This window comes from Nannobrachium achirus (assembly GCF_963921795.1).
Source record: "Nannobrachium achirus genome assembly, chromosome: 13".
Lineage (NCBI taxonomy): Eukaryota > Metazoa > Chordata > Actinopteri > Myctophiformes > Myctophidae > Nannobrachium > Nannobrachium achirus.
The window spans coordinates 23,446,535-23,471,409 of record NC_137833.1 but is presented as its reverse complement, the minus strand read 5'-3'; the positions used below and the strand labels follow the sequence as shown (position 1 = coordinate 23,471,409).

At 42.7% G+C, this 24,875-nt stretch overlaps 1 protein-coding gene across 2 annotated transcripts in view; it reads left to right on the top strand.

Moving 5' to 3' along the window:
* Positions 1 to 24,875, top strand: part of smap1 (small ArfGAP 1) — a 150,087-nt gene that overhangs the window by 15,615 nt on the left and 109,597 nt on the right. For both annotated transcript variants that reach the window (XM_080740510.1, XM_080740509.1), the window contains exons 2-3: positions 20,183 to 20,316; positions 22,783 to 22,868. In XM_080740510.1, the coding sequence (XP_080596636.1) occupies positions 20,183 to 20,316; positions 22,783 to 22,868 (220 nt within the window). The remainder of the gene's footprint in view (positions 1 to 20,182; positions 20,317 to 22,782; positions 22,869 to 24,875) is intronic.

Here is a 24,875-nt window from a genome sequence, read left to right as displayed (position 1 = left end):
AAAGGGATTTGTCCCCCCTGGCATCACAGGGATCTCTCTAACAGGGCATCATTAATATTGACTAGAAGCTGGGCCGCCCTTCGGGCGGCCCAGCGTCTAGTCGGCGACCTGGCCAACTCGGGAACGATGTAAATAGGGAATGAATGCCCCGCCCTTTAATGCAAACCCCATTATACCTGTTGTCATAGGACCCGTTTTGACCATCTGTTTGCCTGTGTCCATTTTATGTCCATATATGGAGATCACTGCAGATATAGTTCTGGGTCCATTTTATGCCCATATGCCCATATATGGAGATATCTGTCTATTTGCGTCCATTTTATGCCCATATATGGAGATCTCTGTATCTGTCTGTCTGTGTCCCTTTATGCCCGTATATGGAGATATCTGTTTATCTGCGTCCATTTTATGCCCATATATGAGATCTCTGTCGCTTTTTGTTTGTTTCTTCTTTAAGCAGAATACACAGCCTGCTTAAATCTGCATCATTCAAGATGCCCATATGGAGATCTCTGTATCTGTCTGTCTGTGTCCCTTTATGCCCGTATATGGATATATCTGTTTATCTGCGTCCATTTTATGCCCATATATGAGATCTCTGTCGCTTTTTGTTTGTTTCTTCTTTAAGCAGAATACACAGCCTGCTTAAATCTGCATCATTCAAGTCATCCTCCCAGTCCCACGCTTTGTCGCTTGTCTTATGTTTGTCTTTGTCTCTTTTATTTTCTTTTTTGGAGCGGACCCCATGAATGCCCCACCCTTTAATGCAAACCCCAATATACCTGTTGTCATAGGACCCGTTTTGACCATCTGTTAGCCTTTGTCCCCACCCTTTAATGCAAACCCCAATATACCTGTTGTCATAGGACCCGTTTTGACCATCTGTTTGCCTTTGTCCCCTTATGCCCATATATGGAGATCTCTGCACACACAGTACCGGTTGCGGAAAACTCTGATGTCAGACATCAGCTCCCCATTCGGGGATTCATTTTATGCCCATATAAACTAACTAATTAATTAATGACTTAAGTATGGCGGATTACAATAAGTGTTTTGCCATTGCATGGCAGGCACACTTAATAAAAGAAATCTATCAAAACACTCCCATGCATACAGTTTAGTAATTTTAGAACACTTTTAGAACTTTTCTTACTTTATTAGTCAGAAATGTAACCAGCATGATATACAGTCAGACATTTAGGCTTAAAGGATAACACAAGAGGTCCTAGCGTCTTCTTTCCATTGTGGTCCTATGTATTCAATGAATCAATCAATTAGCGTGAAAATAACACAAAAATAGTAATACATGAGTAAGACGCCTCAGGGTGACAAGCGGTAATGTGGACATCAGGGATCTCCATATATGGGCATGAAAGGGATTTGTTCCCCTGGCATCACATGGATCTCCATATATGGGCATAAAAGGGATTTGTCCCCCCTGGCATCACAGGGATCTCTCTAACAGGGCATCATTAATATTGACTAGAAGCTGGGCCGCCCTTCGGGCGGCCCAGCGTCTAGTCGGCGACCTGGCCAACTCGGGAACGATGTAAATAGGGAATGAATGCCCCGCCCTTTAATGCAAACCCCATTATACCTGTTGTCATAGGACCCGTTTTGACCATCTGTTTGCCTGTGTCCATTTTATGTCCATATATGGAGATCACTGCAGATATAGTTCTGGGTCCATTTTATGCCCATATGCCCATATATGGAGATATCTGTCTATTTGCGTCCATTTTATGCCCATATATGGAGATCTCTGTATCTGTCTGTCTGTGTCCCTTTATGCCCGTATATGGAGATATCTGTTTATCTGCGTCCATTTTATGCCCATATATGAGATCTCTGTCGCTTTTTGTTTGTTTCTTCTTTAAGCAGAATACACAGCCTGCTTAAATCTGCATCATTCAAGATGCCCATATGGAGATCTCTGTATCTGTCTGTCTGTGTCCCTTTATGCCCGTATATGGATATATCTGTTTATCTGCGTCCATTTTATGCCCATATATGAGATCTCTGTCGCTTTTTGTTTGTTTCTTCTTTAAGCAGAATACACAGCCTGCTTAAATCTGCATCATTCAAGTCATCCTCCCAGTCCCACGCTTTGTCGCTTGTCTTATGTTTGTCTTTGTCTCTTTTATTTTCTTTTTTGGAGCGGACCCCATGAATGCCCCACCCTTTAATGCAAACCCCAATATACCTGTTGTCATAGGACCCGTTTTGACCATCTGTTAGCCTTTGTCCCCACCCTTTAATGCAAACCCCAATATACCTGTTGTCATAGGACCCGTTTTGACCATCTGTTTGCCTTTGTCCCCTTATGCCCATATATGGAGATCTCTGCACACACAGTACCGGTTGCGGAAAACTCTGATGTCAGACATCAGCTCCCCATTCGGGGATTCATTTTATGCCCATATAAACTAACTAATTAATTAATGACTTAAGTATGGCGGATTACAATAAGTGTTTTGCCATTGCATGGCAGGCACACTTAATAAAAGAAATCTATCAAAACACTCCCATGCATACAGTTTAGTAATTTTAGAACACTTTTAGAACTTTTCTTACTTTATTAGTCAGAAATGTAACCAGCATGATATACAGTCAGACATTTAGGCTTAAAGGATAACACAAGAGGTCCTAGCGTCTTCTTTCCATTGTGGTCCTATGTATTCAATGAATCAATCAATTAGCGTGAAAATAACACAAAAATAGTAATACATGAGTAAGACGCCTCAGGGTGACAAGCGGTAATGTGGACATCAGGGATCTCCATATATGGGCATGAAAGGGATTTGTTCCCCTGGCATCACATGGATCTCCATATATGGGCATAAAAGGGATTTGTCCCCCCTGGCATCACAGGGATCTCTCTAACAGGGCATCATTAATATTGACTAGAAGCTGGGCCGGCCCAGCGTCTAGTCGGCGACCTGGCCAACTCGGGAACGATGTAAATAGGGAATGAATGCCCCGCCCTTTAATGCAAACCCCATTATACCTGTTGTCATAGGACCCGTTTTGACCATCTGTTTGCCTGTGTCCATTTTATGTCCATATATGGAGATCACTGCAGATATAGTTCTGGGTCCATTTTATGCCCATATGCCCATATATGGAGATATCTGTCTATTTGCGTCCATTTTATGCCCATATATGGAGATCTCTGTATCTGTCTGTCTGTGTCCCTTTATGCCCGTATATGGAGATATCTGTTTATCTGCGTCCATTTTATGCCCATATATGAGATCTCTGTCGCTTTTTGTTTGTTTCTTCTTTAAGCAGAATACACAGCCTGCTTAAATCTGCATCATTCAAGATGCCCATATGGAGATCTCTGTATCTGTCTGTCTGTGTCCCTTTATGCCCGTATATGGATATATCTGTTTATCTGCGTCCATTTTATGCCCATATATGAGATCTCTGTCGCTTTTTGTTTGTTTCTTCTTTAAGCAGAATACACAGCCTGCTTAAATCTGCATCATTCAAGTCATCCTCCCAGTCCCACGCTTTGTCGCTTGTCTTATGTTTGTCTTTGTCTCTTTTATTTTCTTTTTTGGAGCGGACCCCATGAATGCCCCACCCTTTAATGCAAACCCCAATATACCTGTTGTCATAGGACCCGTTTTGACCATCTGTTAGCCTTTGTCCCCACCCTTTAATGCAAACCCCAATATACCTGTTGTCATAGGACCCGTTTTGACCATCTGTTTGCCTTTGTCCCCTTATGCCCATATATGGAGATCTCTGCACACACAGTACCGGTTGCGGAAAACTCTGATGTCAGACATCAGCTCCCCATTCGGGGATTCATTTTATGCCCATATCTGGAGAACGCGCGTGCCGGTGGAAGAACGGTTCTCGAGATTCACATACATACATACACATTCACCGAGATTTTTTGTTGACTCATGTGGCGTACGTGATGTCAGAGCCTTTTATGAAGTGATGTCACAATGAGTCACTTTGTCGCTTGTCTTATGTTTGTCTTTGTCTCTTTTATTTTCTTTTTTGGAGCGGACCCCATGAATGCCCCACCCTTTAATGCAAACCCCAATATACCTGTTGTCATAGGACCCGTTTTGACCATCTGTTAGCCTTTGTCCCCACCCTTTAATGCAAACCCCAATATACCTGTTGTCATAGGACCCGTTTTGACCATCTGTTTGCCTTTGTCCCCTTATGCCCATATATGGAGATCTCTGCACACACAGTACCGGTTGCGGAAAACTCTGATGTCAGACATCAGCTCCCCATTCGGGGATTCATTTTATGCCCATATCTGGAGAACGCGCGTGCCGGTGGAAGAACGGTTCTCGAGATTCACATACATACATACACATTCACCGAGATTTTTTGTTGACTCATGTGGCGTACGTGATGTCAGAGCCTTTTATGAAGTGATGTCACAATGAGTCAGCGATTGTGCCGATTTCCTCAGGAACAGCCTGATGTCAACAATCAGCTCCGCATAAGGAGATTCCGAACGTTTCGCGCCGTTTCGGAAAACCGCACATCGGGTCGGGTCGAGGCCCGGCACTGCACTCCGCGCCACGGCGGGGAACGCGCGTGCCGAATCTGAAGCCGGTGGGACGAACGGTTCTCGAGATACGCGGATTACATACACGCAGACAGACAGACAGACAGACACGCAGAGACTTCTCGCATTTATAGATAGATGACATCAGGGAACTCCATATGTGGGCATAAAAGGGATTCTGTTAGTGTGACATCACCGTGAAGCCAGAGCGTGATGTCAGAGCGGCAAACCCATTCTGGTAGAGTGGTTCCCCTGACATCACAGTGACATCAGAGCATGGGCTAGCTATTCCTTTTGCTCTGGACCGTTCTCGTCTTTGACAGTTTGTTCATGTGCCTGATTGTTTGTGGAAAGAAGCTCTTTTGCAGTCTGTTGCTAGTAGCTTTGAGACTGCGTAGTCTTTTTCCATGCGGCAACATCTTGAACAGACTGTGGTTGGGATATGGTGTAGATCTTTGATGATTCCCTGGGCTTTTTTGACACAGCGTTCGTCGTACAGGGCTTGGATTGGGGGTAGATCGCATCCGCTGATGCGTTCGGCTGTCCGCACGACCCTCTGCAGGGCCTTGCGGTTTAGGTCTGTGCAGCCACCGTACCAGGCAGTGAAGCAGCCAGTCAGGATGCTCTCTGTGGTGCCTCTGTAGAAAGCTCTTAGGACTTTGGGGCCCATCCCAACCTTCTTCAGCTTCCTGAGAAAGTAGAGGCGTTGTTGTGCTTTCTTGACAACCCGCTCTGTCTGCACTGCCCAGGTAAGGTCCTCAGAGATGTGCACTCCCAGGAATTTGAATTATTTTACTGCCCTCTCTACTGCAGCGCCTCCGATTTGGAGGGGTGAGTGGTCTCTAGGAGGCCTCCTGTAGTCAGAGATGATCTCTTTTGTTTGTTCACATTGAGAGATAGGCTGTTCTCCTGGCACCATGATTCCAGGTTCTCCACCTCTCTCCTGTAGGCCGTTTCATCGTTGTTTGTGATCAGGCCTATGACTGTGGTGTTGTCCGCAAACTTGATCACTTGGTTTGAGCTGAACAGGGCCACACAGTCGTGGGTGTACAGGGAGTAGAGGAGGGGACTCAGAACGCATCCTTGAGGCGCTCCTGTGCTGAGTGTCAGAAGGGCAGAAGTAATTGTGTTTGTTTTATATAAATATATAAATAGGATTTAGCTGTGAATGAGACTGACTGCTAGCAGTTTATTTGGGGTCATGCCTATGTTCCCTCAACCCTATGTTCCCTCACTGAGGTTAAGGTTTAGGGTTAGAGTTGCATTTGGGTGAAATATTATATCTTCACTCTCTTGTAAGATTTTCTTTTAAAAAGAGGATGCAAAAATATCCCAAAAAAAATCAGCTTTCTGCAGTGGGACTCAAATGGTGTGACATGAAGTCAAGACTTCTATGCTTCTATTAGAGTTGTTCTTTGTGAGCCTGTCAAGTTCATGACTTTGGGGTTTGTGTCAAAAGTGACACAATTTTGGTACTTTTTTGTTTATCTATGAAGTCAACATTAATCCTCTAGATCAGTGATTCCCAACTTTTCTTTTGTCTTGTGTAACCCTGTCCTCTTGAGCAGTTTTTTCATGTCAGTACTAGTACCCCCTCACTTGTGCATTTTGATGATTTTCCTAAATATGTTCTATCTAACATTATATCATCGATCTGAAGTGCTAGAGTGTTGTTTGGAACTGTCTTTAGTGGCTGCCTTCTTGTCATAGTTGTTTCAGACAAATCTGAAATGGCTGCATGCCATGGTTTATAGATTGGCTATTTGCACTATGAATACAGCTGCGCTTTGAGATGACAGAGTTTGGATTCAAACTAACCCTAACCCACGCTCACAAGGAGCATATGGTCTGTGTACCAACTGGCTGAGCTACCAGGCACCCCAAAACACAATTATTTCTCTGAGTCATCCTCTGTGATGGACGGTCCTTACTTCCAGACTGCTGCTGTGTGTTCGACTCCACCAGGTATTGAACTGGTCCATCTGGATTCTGTACCATTAATTATTACCGTTAATTAGTTTGCGATTTGAAAACCAGAGAGTCCCCAGGCTGGTGGTTCAGAACCATTGGTATTGTATTTACAATGTCTGGCTCCCCTGTGGTTCCTCTCATCACCAGCAGGTGGCATGCCTAGCTTACTTTCTGTTGATCTGTCTGAGTTTAGGAATCATTGCTCAGGGATCTGGGTGCTGTAATCCTCAGGCTCTTAATTTCTGCTCACAAGAATGGCTACAGGAATATCTTATCTCGCAGTGTAAGGGATTATTGTACAGTTCTGTTAATAAACCGGTGGCCGTGGAAGGTCAGCTGACAGAACCTTCGCTAAAACACCCAGGACAACGATCTGCTAAATGCCTAAATTGTAAATTGTAATTGTCTAATTGTGCTATAACAAATGTGTGTAATGTATTCATTATCAGTTAAATGATAATGCACCATTGTGTGTGTCTGTGTGTGTGTGTGTGTGTGTGTGTGTGTGTGTGTGTGTGTGTGTGTGTGTGTGTGTGTGTGTGTGTGTGTGTGTGTGTGTGTGTGTGTGTGTGTGTGTGTGTGTGTGTGTGTGTGTGTGTGTGTGTATATCACCTGTGTGTGTGCGCGTGTGTGTGTGAGAGAATATGTGCTTAGCTAATGGCTACATACATGCATGTGTGGAAATCACTGCATTGTGAAATGAGATCTTGTCCTTCCTTGGCAAAGGACCCTATATTATATCAGCCATGCAGTACGCCTAGTGGCCACCAGGGAGCAGTGCGTCACTTAACCACAAAGCGTCCTCTCCTCTTGCCTGGCACGGATTCCTGGCTGGTGCTTCTCAGCCTTAATTGAAGATGTGAGGCTGCTGGGGGTGATTTACTTGGTCCAAGAGCAGCACTTATTAATTGGAAAGAAGCTTTTAACCTTCATTAAAAGGGGGGGATTGCACTTAATTTCAGCATAGTAATGTTTTATTCAGCCCTTCAAGCAGCGTTTATCAGCCAGAGGGGTTGGTACCAAAAGTAGGTTGCAAGATATCCTGATATGATTCCAGCTCAAAACCAGTTTAGAGCCACTCCTTGAATCTTTTCATTGCATATTTGTTGCCCTTTTGCTATAGCTGTTTTATATGGGCAAATGAATCACAAAAAATAGAAACCGCACACAACAAGCCTGCATGCAAGTGAGCTTATCAGTTTCCCCCCCCCCCCCCCCCCCTTTGTTTTATTCAAATCGATTATTGTGGTAATATTAAATCGGTTATTTGACTAACCATTGCACCCCTGTAATAACACTTCGTTTTAAGGTACACACATTCACCATTCTTCACCATTGGTAGCATTATTGTCTCTTTATCAATAATAATGAGGCACTTAATGCCTTATTAATTCTGCATGACCATATTCTACTCCTCTAACTCCTGTACTATGCCATTATCATTTGAGTTTTCCTTCAATAACCTTCTAATTGCCACTCATTAATAGTAAGGAGGAAGTTGTTGTTGTACATAAATTACGATCTCAATGTGTTTTTCTCAGTATGGGCCTCATAAGGTATAGTACAAGTATAGTTATTCTCCTGTTCTAGCACTCAATAAATATGATCTATGGATGGAGTGCACACGAAAAATAACCAAAGAAAATGGCCTACTGCTTTACACCCGTAAAACTGTTATTTGACCTTCACTTTCCTGAAGTTGTAACTATCACTTAATTGCAGGGTCTTTTAATTGCTGTAGTGTATGGGTTAATAAGCGTCATACTAGTGAATTAGTAATGAGTATGACCCAACTTTAGAATAGGATTTAGATTTTTTTTTTGTAGAATAGACAAAGTTAAAGCCCATTCCGCTTACTTAACCTGTTAAAACCTTCCCAAAAAGAATCCTGGCCAATGCTCCATACAGACTGAGTCCACATATTTTAAAATCTTCTCCCTCCTAGCTGGCTCCCAAGCTGTTTAACAAACTCCTCTTTGCCAGAACTTGTCAGAACTGCAGACTCACTCCCCATTTTCCATATTTATGTATTGGTTTTAAATTGTTTCTACATTCATCTCATTAAATCCGATAACGAGATAGAATTTTGTAGCTATAAGGCGTCGCTCCATTCATCTCATTAAATTTGATAATGAGTTTGAAATTTGTAGCTACAAGGCAACTTTTCTTTAGTGACTGTATGGGCTGACCTGAATGAACTGCAGTAGCAGTCTCCTTAAACATACTGATGCTGAGTTCTCCAGTGTTCTGCAGAAACACAACTTTTTCACGGGGCTCCCCCAGAATTGGTGTTGAAGTGTCCTTGAGCAAGACGCGGAACCCCTAATTGCTCGATCCCGATGTGCTGGTTGGTGCCTTCCATGGTTTCCTCTGCCATCTGTGTATGAATGTGTTTAAGCAGCTCATCTATGACGAATACTGTCACAGTGTAGTTAAATACAAAATAGGTTTGTGCAAGATTGAATAGGGCACAGTCCCGTTCATCCATGTATCCTCTCCAGGCATCCAGGCATTACTGTAAATACTGCACATTAAATTGCATTATTTGTGAGTTATTACAATAATGATTAGCCTAGGTGTCTAGTAAGATCGGTCTGTTTGCAAAAAAAAACGCTCTGAGATGGATGAGACCTTCATTTATGATGGAGACAATTCACATTCAAGTAGTCTCTCATTTTACTCACGTCCTTCAAATTTTTGATCAGTTCAGTTCCATTTCCGGCTACAAAATTAATTGGACGAAGTCAGCCCTTCTACCTCTAAATGATCAGATGAGATCTGCTATCCTGCCGCCCATAATCCCAGTAGTAAGCCAATTCAAATATCTTGGCATAGATATTTTCCCCTCTCTTCAGGCTATTGTTAAGAACAACTATGGTGACACTCTAAATAAGATTTGTCTTGATTTAGATAGATGGTCATCTTTGCCCAACTCTCTCCAAGCTCGAGTTTCAATCATAAAGATGAATGTTCTTCCTAGGGTTAACTTTGTAAGCTCTATGCTCCCTTTGCCACCACCGCCGCAATACTGGAATAAGCTTCACTCTTCGATATCTAAGTTTGTGTGGAAAGGGAAACGCCCTCGTCTTAAACTTTCTCTATTACAACGTGCTAGAGATGATGGCGGCCTTTCATTGCCCAACTTTAAATTTTATTATTGGGCCTTCACGCTCCGCCCCCTTTTAAATTGGTTTAACCCAGCAAATAAGGTTTCTTGGAGAGAGCTTGAGGAGAGTTTAGTGCAGCCTGTTGAATTGAGAGATCTTATCTATTCAAACATAACTACACATCAATGCAAAGTTCGCTTTGGACCTATCATTTCTCATTTAGTGGCAGTATGGAGGGCAGCTGAAAAGATGTGTAAGATTGATTGTAAATGGAACTTATTTTCCCCAGTGTTCAATAATCAAAGACTTTTAATCGAGGATCGCCCCATTCGCTTTCCAAGGTGGAGGGCTAAGGGGATTCGTACATTAGGGGACTTATTTGATAGAAATGGTTTACGACCTTTTCGAGATTTGTGTGACATCTTCAATCTGCCTGGAAATACCCTTTTTTTCTACTTCCAACTGAGAACGTCCATGAGGACCTACGGGGTCCCATGGCAAGCTCCCCTTAGATTGCACCCCTTCCATGAGTTTATCTGTGATGGTAACAGAACAAGAGGTTTGGTTTCCACCCTCTATGGTTTTTTATTAGACTGTAGTTATGGGCCCCTATCTGTTGATACTGTTTGGAGGAATGATGTACCAAATTTGGACCCTGACTTTTGTTGGGACACAGTATGGTCTAACATTAGGCTATCTTCTAGAAATCCAGACCATCAACAAATTCATTTAAATTTTGTTCATCGGACTTATTTAACTCCCCGCAGACTATGTGCTATGAGGATTTTGAATAATCCCAACTGCACTCTCTGCGCCTCAAATAGTATTGGTACCTTCCTTCACATGGTTTGGGAATGCCCAAATGTGTCGTCATTCTGGAATATGGTTGCCTCCAAACTTTCAACTATTTTTAGTATTAATATCATATCTTCTCCTTCTTTATTTTTATTAAATGACGTCTCACAGTTGCAACTAAACAATATACGCAAGCGCATCTTCTTTGCTGGATTAACGGCGGCGAAGAAGATGGTAGCTACGCGGTGGAAACCTCCTCATACGTTAACGTTCCGCCAGTGGGCCTTGACCTTTCTAGATATAGTATATTTAGAGCAGTCGATAGCAAGGTTACACGGAGCAAAAGAAGAAAACATTAATATGTGGTCGGACATTGCAGATAAGCTTAAGGCTATGATTCAAGAAATCACTATATAGTGGTAACAGCCTAGCACAGGCATGCACTATTGTACATTCCGTGTTGGTCCGGGGAAAGGGGGTGGGTGGGTTTTCTTTTCCTTTTCTTGTTTTGCTATTGTTTGTGTTGTTTGTCTGTTAATTGCATTTTTCTTTTGATCAATGTTTTACTTTTTCTTGTTCTATTCATATGTATGTCTCTAATTTCATGTTTTGGAAAATAAAAATAATTGATAACAAAAAAAAAAGTAGTCTCTCATTTGCTTTTTCTATAAACTGGTTTAATCAGCGTTTGGTCTTAAGCTAGCTAAAGCACTAGTGTCTCTGTAGCTCTAGACGCCTCCCCCCAGGGTCTCCTAGGCCCTCAAATCTAACAAGCTTGTGAGTTTGCGTTGTGAGCTATTTTTGCCAAATGTTCACCCCAGAAAAGGGAAATTAACCACACTATGGTTAGTGTGGTTAATTTACCGCCCAAACCCTTTTTACGGTATACCTAGTGATGCAGACTTGAGTTGCAAATTTCTCACAGCTGTACTTGACCTGCTCTTTATTTGGTGTACTTCTACATCAAATCTCTCCTCTTTGAATTTTATTCCTCATTGAGAGAGCGACAAAAAGAAGAGAGTAAGACAGTGTGAGGGAGAGACGAGAGAAATGTCTCTGGTGGGATTGGCTCAGGCTTACTGGCCAGACTAAGGAGGTATGTGTGGTTCCAGAGAATTCAGAAGTGATTTATTGACAAGTCTGTATTCTTCAATTGTTTGCCATTCATGCACAATAGAGAATAGAAGTGAAAAAGATAGAGTAAGGACAAAAACAACTGCAGATGGCCATCGTGGCATAGAGTTCTTATCAGGAATGATATTGTGGCAGTTTCAGGGACAAGGCACATGGCACAAATTGCACCTTGAATGCCCTTGCAAACAGAGAGTGCTCACTGCTCCTACATTTCAGATGCCCCCCCCTCCTCTCCTCCCCCTGAGCATTTGAAGGCTGAGCATTTCACCGGCCCTACCACTGACAGTCATCAGGGCGGGTCCTGGTAAACGTGTTGACAGGCCTCTGAAAGGCCACAGGTCTGAGGGATGACACGGTTGTCTGCTGCTGTCGTCTTCCTCAATGTCACTGTCACACTTTCCCATTGACACACACGCACATGCACGCACGCACGCACACACACACGCACACACACACACACTCACACATGCAGACTCACACAAATGTGCTGTATAAACTGTGAATGTATGGATATGATTGCATGCACTGTACATAGACAAACACACAAAGGTATAAATGATAAATGTGCGTGTGTGGGTGCATGCAAGCGTGTACACACACACGCGCGCACAGCCGCACACACACACACACACACACACACACACACACACACACACACACACACACACACACACACACACACACACACACACTTAATACTTCAATTTTAGAATTTGAGTCAGTTGGGGATGACAGTTGGGGCCTTAATTTCATGCTTGAATGGCACACACACACACACACACACACTCACACGCGCACACAAACTTTAAATATTCCCAACTCCCCAGTGGGAAAGTTCTGCTGTCACTCATCTACTGTAGGCTGTGCAGTGTGTCTCTGCTTGGGCCACACTCACACACATAATCCTTAGTTTACAACAGTGGTTCCTAAACAATGGGTCGGGAACCCATTTTTATGGGTCACAACTAAATCCCCTTTGTTTGTTTCCTAGAATTATCATAATTATTTTAAATGTGAACATTTAAACATTTTTCAAAAGAACTTCTTGCATAAGAAAACAAAGAAATTCAAAAAATAAAAAAGGAAGAAGTAGTGAAAATAGCAGATCAACAGCTTTGTGAGCTTGTAGATCAGCTTGTGTGTGTGTGTGTGTGTGTGTGTGTGTGTGTGTGTGTGTGTGTGTGTGTGTGTGTGTGTGTGTGTGTGTGTGTGTGTGTGTGTGTGTGTGTGTGTGTGTGTGTGTGTGTGTGTGTGTGTGTGTGTGTGTGTGTGTGAGAGTGTTTACAATAGTTTTTGTTTGGGCATTCATACTTGCTTGGATGTGTATGTTTGCAGAATGCATGTTTTGTGTGTGTGGAGAGAAAAAAAGTAGTTATTTGTTTGCAGTCAGGTGCTAGCGCACAGTAAAGTGTGTGTGTGTGTGTGTGTGTGTGTGTGTGGAGTGTGTTTTATTTGTTTCTAATTCTCTGTTTGACTGAGGCGTTTGTGTGTGCATTGGTTACAGCCACTTACACAGCACTCGAGCACTGAAAGAGCATAATATTGCATTACATTTTACTATTGGAATGGATCCTAGATTCTGGTACACTTTGACAATGGATCTAATGTGCTTTTTGACAACTGCAGTACCTTTTTATGAGGAGCTTAAGCTCCGAGGGGGTTTCTTTCTTAGTATTTTCTTATATTTTTCTGAAGTCACTTCTGAAAACATTTTCTTTTTAAATTATTGGTGTAGAACTCTGTGTCATCCCTTGTTCCGTTTGATAACTTCCCTTATATAGATATACTGCGCAGATAGATAGATGGATACATTTGATAGAGAGATGTGTGTGTGTGCCTGCAATAAAACAACCAAAAAGAGAATAAAAGCGTATTAGAGTACCCCGTACAATAATTGACTACTTTATTTCCAGTGCATAATTTGTTCAAGTCATTTACTTTTCTAAATAGAATTGGAGCCTGCCGCTCTGCTAAATTGATTTTCTTAATAGAAAGACTCAGAATGCAGTAAAAAGGCAAGCATGTCTCATTGTGAAGAGGCCAATATATTATGAAACATTCAGCAGCTACGGAAACTTTTAATAACCCAGAGTTAATACAGCGTTATTTAATTATGCCCTAGTTAATACCATGCTGTGTTATTAACCCATAGCTAACATCATGCTGTAATATTAACCTCTGGTTAATATCATACTGTAATATTAACCTCTGGGTAACATCATGCTGTAATATTAACCTCTGGGTAATATCATACTCCATAGTTAATATCTTAAGTGAATAAGATTCCTGAGTCTTCCTTGTCCAGAGATAATAATGTCTACTGTGTGTGTGTGTGTGTGTGTGAGTGTGTGTGTGAGACGAGTGAAGGGCGTGTTTGTGTGCTTGCTGACAAAGTGATTATTGTCTGGTCTAGTGCAGTGTTTCCCAAAGTGTGCAGGGACACAAAGGTAGGCTACTGGATGAGCTGAGGTGATTAAAACAAAAGCAAAGAGAATATTTGGCCAGGAATATTTGTTTATATTCTTCAGATTGAACAAGTAAGAAAAGAATAGTAAATGGGGTGCCTGTCATAAAATGTTTTTGGGAACGCTGGCTTAGTGCTTATGGTTATTGTTAAATAGATTAATTGTGAGAAATCAGCTGTTCCTATAGACTTCCAGCTGATGTTTCTTTTCTAGTGAGACCAGTCCACTTTCCCTATTGCATTTGTCCTTTACAGGGAGAGACAGCAGAGAGGGACGGTAAGGCACAGGAGAGAAGGCTCTGGTGGCATTCAGTCCTTGGCCAGAACCTCCATAAATGAGTGTCTGAGCATCATCACAGGCACTATTGATGCATTTGTAAGGGGCTCATCAAAAAGCAAAGCAGGGTGTGTGAAGTCAAATCCATAATATTGATACGCATCCATTACAGTCCAGCTTATACCGGCTGAGCCTGGTTGATTTAGGATTAATATACGGCCATCCTTGCCTTAATACCACTGTAGGACTGTACTGTATTAGCACTACACTATCAGACTGAAGCTCTTTAACCGGATTGGCTGGCCCTAAACAGTCATTTTATGTCCTCTGCATTCTAGATTCAAGTCCTGGGTGTGTGTAGTGTGTATGTGATTTGTGTCCAGATCATGATAATAAAGTGTTTTGTTATCTACATCAAGGAGGTAACTTTTCCAACATCTGTCTGTTCGTGACCAACAAAAAAAAAAATGTTTTGTAGATTTGTTGCTTTCGAGAGGAATATATATATTTTGGTAACCTTTCCTCTAGTTTATAGCATCACTGCCAATCTTCAAATTCATATAAAAAATCTGGAATAAAGACACATGCAGATCTTAGTTGTAAAGATTTGCTGTGCACATTCACGCACCCAAGTGTAAGTAACTTACCATATTCATTTTGGTGATCCCATGAGACCTTTCCAGATTGCATGCGGCTGGAGAGGCTGTTGGCTAAAGGGGCTGGAAGATTTAACATGTTTAATGTTTTCTGCCTCAATGTCAAAAGTGTCAAAAGTCAAAAAAGAAAAATGCAGTATATATTTTTATCGTGGTTATATTCAGACCTTTACACTGTAGTGTGGCCTCTGGTTTGAGTAAACTGGCACAGTTGACTGGTTGGTTGATTGATTGATTGATTGATTGATTGAAGAATTTATTAGAAGTTTGCAATAGAAAAAAAGTACAGTTTCATGACAGCACAAATCACTGGTACAAGGTCAACTAAAAGGAGATCCTAGAAAGCTCTACGGTTTATTTCCACAGGAACCACACTTTATGTATCTCATATAACATTGAAAGACAGACGGATAGAACATAGTACTTTATCTAGGATATCAATTTCAAAAGCAGAAAAAGTATAACATCAAATACAAAGGCAGGAAAAAAGGGGGGGTGGGAGCATGGGGGCTTAGTCTATTTACAAGTCACGAGTAGCAGCCGCCTGAAGGTGACTTTTCATACGAATTTTGAAGGAGGCTAGGGATTTGCTCTCCTTTAAGGCTTGCGGAAGGGCGTTCCACATGTTGGTGGTATAGCAGGAGAACGAATTAGAGCCTTGTTTAGTGTTAAAGCTATACTATGTAACTTTTTTAATTAAAACAATCTTAAAATTCTCCTAACTAAGCTAAAGTTTTAGAACACCCACTCTGTTAATTTCAGCCCCAAAAGCCTTTTCTTTATGTGTTCTACTGAACCCTTGTGGCCGTGAGGGGGGTTGCATTTCCCGGCAAAATTACGTCATCTGCATCATTCTGTATACGTGTCTCCCTACCGGCCAATCACAGCGCAGATCATACACTGCCGGCCAATCACAGCGCGTCTTGCGTCTCTTCAGGAAGTAGCTAGCTTCAACAGCAGTGTTTATGCTGGTCTATGAGTCTAGCCTATTACTCCCCAGCGCCTGGTCGCAGAGGCACACGAGAGACCTCTACGGATACGTCTCGGCTCTGCGAGGCGGATGCGGTGGTCTGAAGGCCCGGTCCGCGGCGAAAAACGGACGAAAAAAGCAGAGGTGACCGCGGTTTGCTAAACCGCGGCTGACCACTAGTTGAGCACCTTACACAGTATAGCTTTAAATCTACGTTGAACATGATTGGTGGAGCTACCTCTGGTGTTGTGATCGTGAACATCCTTGACCTTTAGGAAGTAGTTTGACAGGTACATGGGTATCTTGGAGGTGTAGTGTATCTTGTACACCAGGCCCATTGCAAGATGCTGTACTCTGTCAGCTACTTTGAGCCACCTCAGTGCTTCTAGAGCTCCATGCAGGGCGCTAAGGACATCTCCCATGAGTGCTCCTCAGATTCCCAAGTATTTTGAACCTACAGTAAACTATTGCTGTTGATGTGGCATTCCTGATGTCAGTGTATCAGCAATATTCCACTGACAATGTGTAACTCCCCAGTTACAATATGATTATTTTGGGGGTCGTGGCCTAAAAAGGTTGAGGACCACTGATCTAGTGTACTCTTAAATACTTCATTGTAAGACAGTATTGCTGAAGCTCACAACGTGTTGCGGACACGACGCGTTGTGAGCTTGTAGATCGGCTATTTGCGATGGAGCATAAATTAGGCATTACTGAGCAGGTACATTGTTTTTCCATGTTGGTCCTTAACATGCCTGCGGTTTCCAAGGCGTCTCCATCACTGCTCTGCTGGGAGTCTGGGAGGAAGGATAATTGGGTTCTATTGTGGGCAGAAAGGTTCAGGACATTATTGTTTTTTGTGGTGGAGGTGGAGATAGTTTCATGGTTGTTCCTCTGTGACTGCTATGTCTAGACCAATGTATGTGTCAACAATAACAATAGTAACAACAACAGTACTCTACCACTAGCTTCTTCACTTATCTTTCTCTCACACGCTCCATCTTTCCAGTGAGTGCTGCTAGACTCCATTACCGAGCAGCCAGGCGAGTGCCGCTGTTTTTCATTCAGGACATCTAATCGGGTCCTAATTTATTAACTCTTTGAGCGCCAGCGCCCTCTAGGGGCCAAAGAATGCCAGCGCATCTCTCATAGGCGAGCGCTTTAGCTTCCAGGACTTCAGCTTCCAGGACCTGACGTGCTCACGTTCGAGCACGGCATGGAAATGTCCCGGATGAAGATGCTAACAGAATGGCTATTCCCATTTTGTCATCTAAAAGATCATTTTTGGGCGATTTCGCCGTAAATAAACCTCGCGCCGCTTTCCTAAAACACAAAAAAGAGATATAAGCCTTTAAAGATGCTGTCTTTCATTGGATTAGGCGGAGATTGGCGATTGCGTTCGCAAATTACGGCCGGCCGGGACGTTGTTAGCTTTCGGCTAGTAGCTACAAAAATCAAGCCAGGCTTCAGAAGGCCTCTTATCATTTTATTCATTTAATTAAATAAAGCCGAACTACTTCGGGATCGGCACACTCGTGTACTCATCGGAAGCGGCGCCGAACATCGGGTGAACATTGGGGAGCTCAAAAATGTATTTTAAACCATTTTTAATGGAATATATCGTCGGACAGAGTAGAACGGCTAGCTGGCTAGCGGCTAGCGAGCCAGGACCACCCACGACTCTACAAGCAGCTCGGGGTAAGTGAATTAATAAAAAAAAGATTGTATTGGATTGAAATAAAGCCGAACTAGTTCGGGATCGGCACCAGATGAGTTAAAACCGAGACACCATCTGAATAAAATTTCAAAATGTAACTTACGGGTACATTTTTACTGTATTGCACTTAGACATTATTGCGACCGTAGGTTGCAGATTAGTATGTGAACGGTCACAGCTTGTCCGAATGTCCGTATGTATCTCTGTCTGTCACGCCTGACACTGTGGTTCTATGGGTTTGTCGCTCTGACATCATGCTCTGATGTCACTGTGATGTCAGGGGAACCACACTTAACACATGGGATGCTAAGGTTTATAACATTTCTAGCTGTTGCTGCTGCCGCTGTTCACTCACGCTTTATTTTGAAGAGCCTCGGAAGCTTCGTGCGTGTGCACGTGGGTGTCCATTGACGATTGAGGAAGAAAATCCATTTTGTTTACAAACGCTCGCAAAACTAAAATCCAAACCGCGGCCGACCATCGCGGTAAAGTGTCGCCGTGATAACAATCAGATCTCTGCTTCCCTGGCGTTCTTTTCACCTCATTCATAGATAAAGCCCTTTTTATGTTTCAGAGTAGAATGGAAATCGATGCTCTCTCTCTGAGCTACGGGGTGACGTATGGACTAGGGTCATTCAGAGGGCAGGCAGCTGCACGTAGAGCTGTACAGTTAACCCCTTGTTGACCCGTTCAGGAACGAGACAACTCCTTTTGGCAGGGTGACCCCTAGTGGCCTTAACTCGTTACTGAACGAGTTTGGCACCCAAGTTGTTAACAGAATGGGTTTTCCGTTCTGACATTCTGACACCATGCTCTGGCTTCACTGTGATGTCACACTAACATATTCCCTATTATGCCCATACATATATGGAGTTCCCTGATGTCATCAATATTAAGCCCATATCTAACAGGACTTCATATGGGAATGCCCATATATGGTGGCCACATCGGCCACATACCACACTAACATAATCCATATATGGCCAAGACAGATGGCCAAGACAGCCCATATCTGTGTGGCTGGTTCTACAGACAGGGATCTCCATGCATGGGCATAAAAGGGTATGATGTCAGATGTCATAGACGTCATAGGACTTTCACCTAATGAATAACTGAGTAAGCATGTTTGGGCTCTCACAGCATATCTCCATATATGGGTACCAGGGATCTCCATATATGGGTAACAGGTCTGATATACATCACTGGTCAGATGGCCAAGAATTGGCGTGACGTCGCCCTGAGGCGTCTTACTAGTTATTGTATCACAGAGGATCACACTGGAAATAAGTATTACTTTACGTGTTATCCTTGGCATGATTTATATTTATTTTACTTTTATAAATTCTTACCCTCAGTCAATCAATCAATCAATCAATAATTAACACTTGGGATTTTACTGAATATCTGATAGTATGGACACTCCTCTGAGGGGAATTTCACTTTAAAACACTTCTCTTGGGCTTTTGTGTATAAGTCCAAGACAGTTTTTAAGTTGCTTGATTCAATATTTATATATTGGATATTAATCAAACACCTACAATATATAATCCCTCTCCACACATCAAACTCCATGTTAGACTCATTGAAAACACACATCCCCCTGGTGATATGTCTTTTCTAATGGATGGGGAGACCTTCATTTTTCAGTTTGTTATTTCTTTGTTAATATCATGTGGACTTGTGCTTAAAAAGTAGGTCATTGTTTCTAGCAACTAACTTTTAAATGGAAATGAACAAGATGAAAAATGAAGGTCTCTCCATTCTTTAGAAGCACAATTTCAGTCACCAGGAGCAATGTTACAACAGGGAGTTTGAAGTGGAATGGGCTTATATAGAAAGGGAGGTGTGTTTGATCAAATTAATATCAAATATTTAACTATTGAATCAAGCAACTTAAACAACTGTGTGGGGTGCACACAAAACCCCCAAAAGCTGCAAAAATGACCCTTGTTTTAATTTAACACTAAGAGTCCAGTATCCACTCTACTTCTATCTTCCCTGACACAGATGACTGCAGCATCCAGCTAGCAGCAGTTGTTTTTGCACTATCATCAACTACATCGATCAGTCTGTTTGTTGTTTTTTTTTATTTTTTTTTAGTCGTTTTCCGAGAAGGGTCAGAGTGTGTTCTTCTCCTCCAGGATGCCAGGGAGATGCTGGCAATCCATGTGATTGATTGTGTCTTTAATGTTATGGGATGCTTTCTCAAACCACCAGATCCCCCTGATTAAAACCTCAAATACATTTCTGTCGACCTCTATATTGCTCTTTCTCTCTGTCTCTCGGTCTCTCTCCCTCCCTCCCTCCCTCCCATGTCTCCCTCCCATGTCTCTGTGAGTCTCTCTCTCATTGTCTGACCCCGACTATCTATGTCACTCACTGTCTCATTTCGGTTTGTCTTATCTCTCTGCCTCTCTGTCTGTATTTCTCTCTCTCTGGGGATGAAGGGAAGAGTGTCTATAGACAAATGAAAAATGTTGTGTGTGTGTGTGCGTGTGCGTGTGCGTGTGCGCGTGCGCGTGCGCGTGTGCGTGTTTGTTCGCAGGTCCGAGGTGGGCGGCGTGGAACCTGGGTGTTTTTATGTGTATCCGCTGTGCTGGGATCCATCGTAACCTGGGGGTCCACATCTCCAGAGTCAAGTCTGTCAACCTGGACCAGTGGACCCCTGAGCAGATCCAGGTATTACACACTTACAGAACATACAGTGTTCCACAAAATACAGCATTATACTAAATACTCAAGTATTCAAAAGTACAAATTACAAAGTACATTTTGTTTTTGTTCTTGTGTGTATATATATATATATATATATATATATATATATATATATATATATATTGTTTTTAACATCAATGCATTGCTGTATTGAAATTCTGAACATTTCCAAAATTGAAATTTTGCATACACTCAAGTTTAGCAAAATCCTCAGTGTTACTGTTAATTGATGGGGACTCTGGGAAGTTAAGATTTCAGAATAGATGGGGGACTCGGGGAAGTTAAGATTTCAGAATCTCAACAAAAGACACTGGTTTCTACATGACAAGAAAGAGACTCTGGCGTCTACCGTCTACATATCGGTAAGAAAGAGACAGAGGAGAAAGTGGTACAGACTACAGTCAGCTGGGGCTTTAAGGCCACTGAGGCCTCTTGTCATGCCATTTCTTTGAGGGGCACAAGGCCAAACTGAGGGGCAATGGCGGCCATGGCCTTCATGCACTGATACAGGCACAGAAATGCTTACATGCTGCTTATTTATACAGTACAGTATAACATAATGTGTGTGTGTGTGCGCTTACTTGCGTGGTTGTAAAGTCTTGAAATGTAGTGCCTATCAGTGGGAGCTAGCCTCGGAAACCCAGGCTTCATTTGGCGATCGGAAACCCAGGCTTCATTTGGTGATCGGAAGAAAATGAAACCTGGGCGATCGCGTTATGATCACTGTTGGAGGAAGTGTAGAATTTCCCTAACCAATCAGAGTGCAGAGAACGTCACACCGAATGTGTTGACGTCATGACGCAGCAGCGTTCTCTGCGCTGAGCAGAGCAGCAGAGGGGGGAGGGGGGAGGAGAACACGTGCTATTGGTCGGAGACTTGCGGTGAGACTCGCCGCGCCCGCCCATCTGCCTACACGAACTGGTCCGCGTTAGCCTAGTGTGGTGGGAGCAGTGAGACTCTTTGTTTTCACTGACTAATTAATTCTGGATGGTTGATTCCTCTCCCTAGTTCATTTATCTCAGTGTTCTTCGCTCAACTGGGGTGCATCCCCCCGTAGTCTTTTTTCCCCCCGTAACTCAGTGAAATGACCTGGAAGTATCTAAGCAGCAGCCATTATAAGAGCCAATCGAATTCTTTAAATGCTAAGGAATGGCGCTTCAATGCTTCCTTTCTTATCTCCTTTAGCATAGGGTACCCTGGACCATCCTTTATGAAAGGAAAGGAATTTTTACACTATGGGTATTTCTCCCTCCAAGAATATTAAAAAGGCAGCTCACATTTCGGGCATTTCTAAAGTCATTAGGCGGTGAAGGCCACAAGGGCACTGCTTGAAAGCATAATCACACCAACATTACAAGGTTCTCCCTGAGATAATGTGATTGCATTGTAATCAGATTGCCTATCATTTTGTCACAGGTCTGTTTTGCCATATTAATGCAAGGAAAAGGAAATTTTTTGCCAGATTGTTTTTATTTTCCACAACAATCACAGTTTTTTTATATAATCAATAGTGATGGGTATTTCATTATCCCGGCCACCACCAACTCAGCGTATGAGAAGCACAGCTTGGTGCGTGAAGTCGTGCAGTAAGTACTGGCAGAGGGGTCTTGTGCATTGAAACGGGGATAGACTCCTGCATTCTCGACTGATACCCACAATAACCTTCATGTTCATGCTTGTTAGGTATTGAAGAGATTGTTCATGCTTGTTAGGTATTGATAGAGAGATGGGAAAAAAACAGTTAATGCACGGTATATTGTTGTCTGAGCAGAAATAAAAAATACTTTTTGCGGTCCATCAAGTGAATATTGAAGTCTCACTACAGCAGACCCATGTCAATATCATCTACTGGCGTTGCATAATTAAGTAGCCCAGTGCAGCCAGATTATCTTTGCACTGTGGTTTCTTGTCCTCAGTCCTTAATATCATTTTCCTTGACCTCATGATTTTTTCCGTCAAGGAAAAGTGATTATGAAAAGATATGGCATATGTGACTATTTGGATGCTGTGTGTGTGTGTGTGTGTGTGTGTGTGTGTGTGTGTGTGTGTGTGTGTGTGTGTGTGTGTGTGTGTGTGTGTGTGTGTGTGTGTGTGTGTGTGTGTGTGTGTGTGTGTGTGTGTGTGTGTGTGTGTGTGTGTGTGTGTGTGTGTGTGTGTGTGTGTGTGTGTGTGCGTGCATGTGTGAATGTACAAGTACATGCATCTATTTTTGTGATAGAGGGAGCTATCCCTGAGGGAAAATTGACTTGAATGTAAATGTGATGTTTGAAAGAGCTTGTTCAGAATGTGTCTGTCTTCAAAAGGATTTATGTTCCTTCTGCTTCCTCTGATCTTAAATTACTGACACACGTGTCTCTCTTTCTGCTATTCACTTTTCACACTTGCTTCCTCCCTCTCTCTCTCTCTCTCTCTCTCTCTCTCTCTCTCCAGAGTATGGTAGACATGGGAAACAACAGAGCCAAACAGATGTATGAAGCTCACCTCCCCGACACCTTTAGAAGACCACAGACGGACCAGTATCCTCTCTATGTGTGTGTGTGTGTTTGATTGATTGAATACTTTATTAGTCGAACAAAAGCACGGAAGTACAGTAACACTTGGGCTAAAAGGATAACACAAAAAAGTCCTGGGGAGTGTTTTGTGGTGTGGTGGGGCCTTTTGAATCGCTAGTTTTTAAATCATCATGAAATGCGTTTAGTTTTAGTAAATTATGGTCTCATTCATTAAAACTAGACCAGGTCAACCTGGTTGTGCCAGACCCCCTGTCTGTCATCATCATTTATGACATCATGCCTTTTGTAGGCATGTCATCATCATGTCATCATCATATATACCCTTTATATAGAAAACCCGGACCGACATTTGCTTATGTAGGCCTACCCATTTCATGGGTCTGGCAATAATTATGATAAAGTAGGTTATGTTTCTAGGCTTTCTACTGGTCCTACTGAGTGAAGACCCGCGGATTTGAAGTCGCTTTAAAATAGGCTTCTTTTATGGACTGTAGAAACCAATGGCGATACGTTGTCCATTCTTTTTACAGTCTATAATGATTGATCTATGAATTGTGCTCCGGCTTGGATCAATGGAACTAACACATTACACTGTGATATACATACTTGGATATCTCTCTCTCTCACACACACACACACACACACACACACACACACACACACACACACACACACACACACACACACACACACACATATATATATATATATATATATATATATATATATATATATATATATATATATATATATATATTTTTTTTTTTTTTTTTTTTTTTTATGTTATTTTATCATTAAAACCGTAGTGTTTTGCCATGTTTGGGGAGGCCCACTTCCTCACGGCCCAGTGAGCCCCGGCCTTGTGAATCAGAAACCGAAACGAATTGTCGAACTCGTTCTCTCTCAACACCCCCGGGCCCCGTCACACCTTCTCCATCACCAGACAGCTGTGTTGTTAACGGCACCACCCAGCATCTCCACCACCACCTCCGCCTTCAGGTTGTGACCAATCAGCAGGAGGGTGGAGATGCGGCTCCAGTGTGGTATCTGGTCTCTGGCAGGCCCATTCTGTGCGTGCGGTCATCAGTCTAGAGTCATTCTGAAGTGCATTAGTCATCCTGACAGCCGCGCCGCTGGCTGAAAACAGCAGATAACACACCCAGGATTAGGCCAGGTGCTGCCTGATGGTGTGTGTGTGTACATGCGGATATGCTGCCTGATTAGATTATAATGTATGTAATTAGAACGTACGCATACTGCATGTCATGTGGGCGTTTGCAGCTTAGAAGATTGTGTGTGTGTGTGTTTAATGATAAGTGTGCATGTGTCCCGTTTTTGTTTTCATTCAGTTCCGGCTTTTCGTAGTGTATGTAAAGTGTGCACTCTTGTGTGTGTGTGTGCATGAGGAAATGGGCTTTCATTTTCCTGACACATTTGCCATTGTTTTGTTTTTTTTGTTTTCTCCTATCGTATATTAATGGAAGGTGTGTGTGTGTGTGTGTGTGTGTGTGTGTGTGTGTGTGTGTGTGTGTGTGTGTGTGTGTGTGTGTGTGTGTGTGTGTGTGTGTGTGTGTGTGTGTGTGTGTGTGTGTGTGTGTGTGTGTGTGTGTGTGTGTGTGTGTGTGTGTGTGTGTGTGTGTCTCCATTGGTGGTAATTTTTCATTTCCCTGCAATTTCCTTTTACCATCATGTTCACTCCTTTGGTATGGTGTGTGTGTGTGTTTGTGCACATAATAGTATGTGTGTGTTTCCATGTCTTTAGGTGGTGCCTGTACTGCATGTGCAACAGTGTATGAATAATATGTGCATTAGTATGCTTCTCTGTGTAATGTTTCCAGTCAACTGTGTGTGTGTGTGTGTGTGTGTGTGTGTGTGTGTGTGTGTTATTCTGCAGCATGTGGTGCGTGCCTATAATTGCCCGGCGATCCATCCTGCTGACATCTTTAGGAGAGGTGGAATTTGAGGCGACACGCACATTATCCACTCTACTGCATGTCACAATGTGGTGTC